General features: G+C 55.8%; 1 protein-coding gene across 2 annotated transcripts in view; it reads right to left on the bottom strand.

The window, feature by feature from the left end:
- Positions 1 to 1,086: 1,086 nt before the first annotated feature.
- The window catches only part of FNDC5 (fibronectin type III domain containing 5), a 7,988-nt gene continuing 2,583 nt past the window's right edge, over positions 1,087 to 6,491 (bottom strand). Inside the window, exons 1-5 of one of the 2 annotated variants that reach the window (XM_029230829.1) lie at positions 6,334 to 6,406; positions 4,653 to 4,768; positions 3,983 to 4,181; positions 3,531 to 3,620; positions 1,142 to 1,440 (exon numbers count right to left, since the gene is read on the bottom strand). In XM_029230829.1, the coding sequence (XP_029086662.1) occupies positions 1,142 to 1,440; positions 3,531 to 3,620; positions 3,983 to 4,181; positions 4,653 to 4,768; positions 6,334 to 6,406 (777 nt within the window). Of the gene's footprint in view, positions 1,441 to 3,530; positions 3,621 to 3,982; positions 4,182 to 4,652; positions 4,769 to 6,333; positions 6,407 to 6,491 lie in introns of those variants that run through there. The other variant, XM_029230831.1, reaches the window with a different exon arrangement.

The raw sequence follows: 6,491 nt of genomic DNA, 5'->3' as shown, positions 1-6,491 counted from the left end.
GACACAGCTTCTGTCAGTCTAGGTGCTTGTCATCTCCCAGGAGCTTTGTGCATTTTCTCAAAGAGGAAGCCAGTCCAGGAGAGGCGAGGAGGCAGAAAGATGGCTGTGTCTCATGCAGCTTTGCCTTTTCCAGAACAGGGCCAGGCCTTTTAGTTTTGTGGCTTATTTTTTGCAGAATTTGGGTTTGCAGTTCAGCCTTCTTCACCAGACTAGGATGGGGGGGGCAGAGGGAGAACTGTGCAGCTAGCTGTGCCTCCCCCCATGGCAGTCCTCTTTCTCCCTGTGCCCATGGACCTGGGGACCAGCAGAGAAGAAAAATGAAATCCTTCTCCCCGCAGACAGGCAGTCATGCTTCGATGATGTTCACCGAGGGCTTGTTTGGAAACTGGGAGGAAAAAAAAATGAGAGAAGCGGCCAGGGCTAAATTGAACAGACTTCTTGCAAGGATGGAAACAGGGAGAAGACACCAGAAGGAAGGGAGCAGCAGGGCTGCAGCCTAAAAGCCAGGCTCTTGTCTCAGGTGGAAGGAAAGGAGGAGCCCTGCCTGGATGTCTTATCTCTCTGCCTTTCAAACCCAGCCTTCTGCTTCACTCAGCTGAGTGGCCGGGACTGGGTCCTGGGCCCTAGCCGAGCATCCCGCTGGCTGGTTCTCTCACATCCTGCAGATCTGCCTCTGAGCGTAGCCTCAGCCACTGACATTGCTGAGGTGCTTCTGGAGATGGTGGATTAATAAGAGGCTTCAGGAGAGCGCCAGAGAGAAGCCAAGAGAGAGGACAGTAAGCCAGAGGGTGTAAGGAGATGGAGGAAGGAGGAAATGTAGAGAGAGCCAGATGTTTGTTTGTTGGATAATCATCGTCAGAACCATGAGATTCTCTTCCGTTCTCTATGTCTCTCTTCTGAGCTGCTCAAAGCAAGCACTGAAAAGGTTTTCATATCTGTTTTACAGAAGAGGAAATGAAGGTACAAAGAGGTGAAGCACCTGCCCAAGGTCATACAGCACAGCAGGAGCATGAATGAGCCCAGAACCCCTACTCTTGCTGTCCCGCACCTACTGGGAGCTCTGCCCTCCCCACTCACTGCCCTCTTTTTAAACCCCTACTGGCTCCTGGCACCCTGCAAAAGGAGAGGATCCAAAATCAATTTACAGTGTCCCCTGTGTCACACGGGCAGCGGCCAAGCTTGGCTCTGTCCAGCTGCAGCCATGCCAGGCCCCATTGGTAGTCCCCAAGCTGACCCCTTCTGCAGCCCGGGGACTACCAGGGTGCCAGCCACGGGGCCCCCATCCAGGCCCAGGTCTTGCCCTCACCTTGCTGCGGAGAAGGCCCCCGCTTTGGTGCTCTGGTGTGCTGGTTTCTGATGCACTCTTGGTTTTTTCCTTGTTGTTATTGGGTTCATTGTCCTTGATAATGTCATACTGGCGGCAGAAGAGGGCGATGACGCCTGCAGGGGACAAGGGAGAGCAGTCAGAGGCCAGAGCCCCAGTCCTTGCCCCTCCACTTCATGCCCACTAGACCAGGCTGAGCTCCTGTGGGTATCGGGCTCCAGATGGCCTCTCACCATCTGGAGCCCGGTACTGCTGCAAGAGGCTGCCTCTGGCCTCTGGCTTCTGTGTCCACCTGTCCCCTTCCCCACCAGCCCCTTCACTGCTGCTGGGCTGATCTTCCTACAACATGCTTCTGATCTTGTCTCCTCCCTTTCCTTCTTTTAAACCTCAGAGGGCTCCCCTTTCCTTTAGGGCAAAGAGCAACAATAGCATTTGTCTAGCATGTGCCAGGCCCTGTGCTGGGCCCTGACATTCCATCTCGCTGAGCCCTCATAGCTCTCTGAGAGCACTGGTTATTACCATCCCCAGGTTACGAGGGAGGGCAGTGATGAAGAGCTTAGATAACTCACTCAAGGTCACACGGTGGAATGGGGGTGTGCACTCCAGGGCCTGCACTCTCCTAAATGTTTATCGCTATCAAACTAATATTTTTTGCAAGTCCAATAGTATTAAGGCAACCACCTCCAACTCTCGTAGGTGTTTTCCCCATTTTTACCTCTATACTTGATTTACAGTGCTATTTCTTTTCTGTCTGCGCCACACGGCTCGCGGGATCTTAGTTCCCCGACCAGGGATTGAACCCGGGCCACAGCAGTAAAAGCCCAGAATCCTAACCACTAGGTAACAGGAAACTCTATAGTGCTATTACCTGATCTGTTTTAGAGATTATCTGTTGACGTCCCACCATGGCATATAGAGCCTAACCACTCCCTCTACTACCTTCCTCATCATCCTAGCAGAATTACCTCACAATTTCGAGTTAATTCACTATTCTATATTGTTACAATGATGTGAATACTGTCTGTGCCAAGTCTAATAATGCACCATAAGCAAATCTCCCCTTTTGTACAATCCTTTGTTTTTCCAGCTTTTTTTTTCAAGTGTCTGCTTTTCTTTGTGTCTACGGAACCTATTTTTCCATATGCTTCTAAAACAGAGCCTGTCCTCTCAACCACGATGCTCATATAACTTCGACATGGTGTTTAATTCCCTCAAGAAGGACTCCAGTCCACTTGACAGCCTCAACATCCTTTACCCCTCACTTTCTATCTTCTCTTTTGGGTCGCAGCTGCAGAGTCAGACTGAGCTTAATTTCCTTCTTGAACACACCATGCCCAGAATACCCTTCCTTTTTTGGCTGCCTGGTGAACTCCTACTCATCCTTCAAAGCTCAATCCCCATTCACCTCCTCTCTGTGTTTTTCTTGATTTCTACTCCTAGCCCCAGAATTAATTCATTCCCCGTCCTCTGCTCCCATACATGGTTCTATTATAGCACTCATCACGTTGAATTATTGTTAAGTACGGGCCTGGCGTCTCCCAGACTGAGTTCCTTACAAGCACATGGCTCTCCTTAGTCACGACTATAGCACTACTCTCTGGAATGGAGTGGCTGTTCAGTAAATTCTGGTTGAGTTGAGTACAAAGGTGATCGTCTTTATCCCCAGGGAGCTCACAGACAAGTGGGAAAAGAGAAAGACAGGAACCCAACTAACTTAGCTAAGAAGGGCTAAATTTAGAGAGGAGCACACAGGGTGCCGCGGGAGCATCGAGGCAGGAGGAACATTCTAATGGATGGGTTGGGGAGGTTTCATGCAGGCGGTCTCCGAGTTGTGTCAAGAAGGATGAGTGGGTTAGGAGGGTTTCCCAAGCCTGAGCTGCCCAGGCCTGAAGCACCTGGAGGCACAGCAACCCGGAAGAATACGGAGAGGCTGCTGCAGCCAGGGCTGGAAGGCCAGGGGCTTTGGCCATTCATTAGGGACGGCAATCACTCATATAATCCTGCGAGGCAGCTACCGAACTGCTATTTTTTTGGTGAGAGGTCAGTTAGAGAAGGGATCAGATCTGGCCCCCAGAGCAGAGCTTAGGCTCCTAAGTCCTCTCACTGCCTCCAAGCCCCTCACCCTTCGTTTCTGTGAGTAAAGGGTCTGGTGAGGGTCCTCCACTTCCCTGAGGTGAAGTGAAGAAGGGCTTGGGGCCAGACTCACCAGCCCACATGAACAGGACCACGACGATGATCAGCACCTCGCCCGTCCGCAGCTGTTGGTTCCTCCCCATCTCCTTCATGGTCACCTCATCTGTGTGGAGAGAGACACTATAGCTCCAGGACTCCCTGGGCCCCTGCCAGCCACATTTCTAGGGCCAAGTGCAAAATATTAAGGGCTTATTTCTACAGGTGCCCACACACCTAACAAAAAGAGATTCTAGAACATGCTGATGGCTACTTGGGTGGCACCGACTAGACTTAATCCAGAGCTGAAAGTTTGTATCCCATAGCTTGGGGGACCAGAGTGGACCTCCCTCTCTCAGGGGCTGCTTGGCTAGGCAGCAGGGGCTGGGGGAGGATGGGGGGCTCACGCTCTCCTCCAGCCGCCCGCCGCGCTAGCCCTGACCGCCCCTCCCCGCACCCCGTCCCTTGCTAACGGTGGCCCGGGCCTGCCTTTGTTCTTCGAGGCCATCTTCTCAGCCTCCCGTGGCGTCTTAAAGAGCACGGGCTCGCTCGCCGGACTCTGGCCCTGAATGGAGATGGCCTGCACGTGCACGATGTACTCGGTGTCCTCCTCCAGGTCCCAGAGCGCGCACGAGCGGGTGGTGGTGTTCACCTCCTGGATGAAGCGCAGCATCCGTACGTCCTTCTTCTGTGGAGCAAAAGCCGGGCCCCAGGTTTCAGTGCCCAGGCCCCCACCCCACGTCTGTCCACCTCTCTGGCGGTGATAAGGCCTCACCTGGCTACCATGTTAAACCCCGGACATCCACAATCTGACTCAAGCATCCCATCATCTCTGCAGGTAGGTATTGATATCTTCATTTTACAGGTAAGGAGACAGGTTCACAGAAGTTAGGGAAATTGCCCAAGGCCATACAACTAGCAAGAACTGGAGCAAGGTCCTAAACTCAGATCTGTTTAAGATCAAAATCATGCCCTTAATTCCCAGATTCCAACCAAAGGATTCCCTTCTGGGGCCTCCCTTCCCAGCCACGTGTGCAGCTTTCTGCCCATCTCTCTTGCTCCTCGTTCCTTTTTCCTTTATCTTTCGGCACCCCTTCCTCCCCCGTCCACCACTTCTATCTTGATGTGTTCTTCCCTCCCAGGGACCCTCAAGGGTTACCTGCTGAGAGATGGCAAATCCAATGACGACCTCATCCTCCAGGACGTCCCAGCTCACCACTGCAGAGTTGGCCTTGAGGTGCCTGACGGTGACATTCACTGGGGCCGAGGGGCTATCTGGGGGTGGGGAGGCACCTGAGCCTGAGCACCCCCTGTCGTGAGGCCCAGGCCCATGGTCTCGTCAGTACGACAAGATAACCTGGGGATGGCCATGAGGTGGGAAGGAAGAAACCCAGGCCTTGCAGTGGGATTGGCACCTGGGTCTCAGTTCCTTAGTGGTTGAAGAGCCAGGCCTGAGAGGCCCCAGGCTCCTTGTAAACAGGGTGGGAACCCCTGCTGGCCACAACTGGCCCCACTAGGTTTCAAGCCAAAATTGATGAGCCCTGGCCAGGGCCAGGTCTAAAGGAGGAGGAATGAGAGGTGGGGAGACAGGCATGGGGGAGACATAGGTGGCCAGGCTGCAGGAGCTCAAGGTTAGTCTGGTGCAAAGCAATCAGAAGGCTCCCCAGTCCAGTGCTCTTTCTACAGAACTGCACTGTCAAGTGAGTGACCTTGAGGGAAGGAGAAAGACCCAGAGGTCGAGAAGAGCCTAGCTGGGTGAGCCCTGGGATGGGAGTGAGGACCAAGAAAAGAAGCCCCAGTACTGTGGAGACCCAGGCAGGATGAAGCCTGGGGAAAGGCCTCTTCTCCACACCCCGCCAGCCCCAAGAGGCAGGTGGGAAGGCGGCAGAGGAAGATGGGGTCACTCAGAGCACGGCCCCTCAGTGGAGTCAAGAGAACAGGGTAGGGCCTCTTGGATGGGAGGAGAGGACAAAGGGGACCAGATGAGAGGAGAGGGATGAGGATGGTGGGGGTCAGGGAAGGAAGAACTTTCTAGGAGAGGGGCAGCGGACTCACACAGCTTCTGTATCCCCAAGAGGCAGGCGCTTAAAGGGGAAGAAGACCTAAGCCTGAGCCTCACCCCTCACCTCATAGGTCTGGGGCCTGGGGAGACAAAGGCAGACGTGGAGGCAGAGAGAGACAGAGGGTCACAGACAGGGGCAGCAGACACAGAACCAGAGAACAGACAAGTGGGGTATCAGAGACAGACACAGGACGGAAGCAGGGAGACAGCACTGAGCAGCCAAGGAGAGCTGGGTCGGAGGAGAGATGAGCAAGGTGGCAGCAGCCAGAAGGGACGGGGACAGGGCATCAGGAGGGGCGGGGTGAGGAGGAGGCCAGGCCCCAGGGGCAGGCCAGACTCCAGGCTCAGGGTCCACCCCACCTGTCCCCGTGCCCTCGGGTGCCGGTCCCCATCCCCCTCACACAGTGGGACCCCATCCCGCTCAACCTGCAGAGTTGGCCTGCAGGGCTTTGGGTCAAGGAGGGAGGCCCAAGGTGGGGGGACCGGTGTCCTCAGCTGCTCCCTGGGTCAGAGAAAGGAGCTAGGGCTCCTGAAGGAAAGGCCTGGGGTCAGGGCAATGGGATGAGGGGGCTGGGGAATCCCAAGACCGTGGATCCCAGGGCAGTGGCGGTGGGAAGGGGTTTGAGAGCTGGAGGTCGGGTCTGGGGGGTCAAGCAAGCAGGAAAGGGGCTGGGGCGTGGGGCGAGGGGAGCAGTGAGCGGGCCTGAGACGGGGTCCCCAGGGAGCAAGCAAGGGACCCGAGGATGCCCGCCCGCGCCCCGCGCACGGACCCCCTTACCCGCCTGCACCAGCGCGAGGCAGACGCAGCCCAGCCACAGGCGGAGCGCGGCGCGGGGCGGCCCGGGGTGCATGGCGGCGGCTCCGGCGTGCGGCAGCCGCTCGCGCTGGCGCTCCGGCCCGCGGCCCGCCCTGCGCGGGGCGCGGGCGGGCATCCTC

Source organism: Monodon monoceros, unplaced genomic scaffold (assembly GCF_005190385.1).
Source record: "Monodon monoceros isolate NGI ecotype Baffin Bay Population unplaced genomic scaffold, NGI_Narwhal_1 Super_Scaffold_18, whole genome shotgun sequence".
In the NCBI taxonomy this organism is placed as follows: domain Eukaryota; kingdom Metazoa; phylum Chordata; class Mammalia; order Artiodactyla; family Monodontidae; genus Monodon; species Monodon monoceros.
This window is presented reverse-complemented; position numbering and strand designations above follow the sequence as displayed.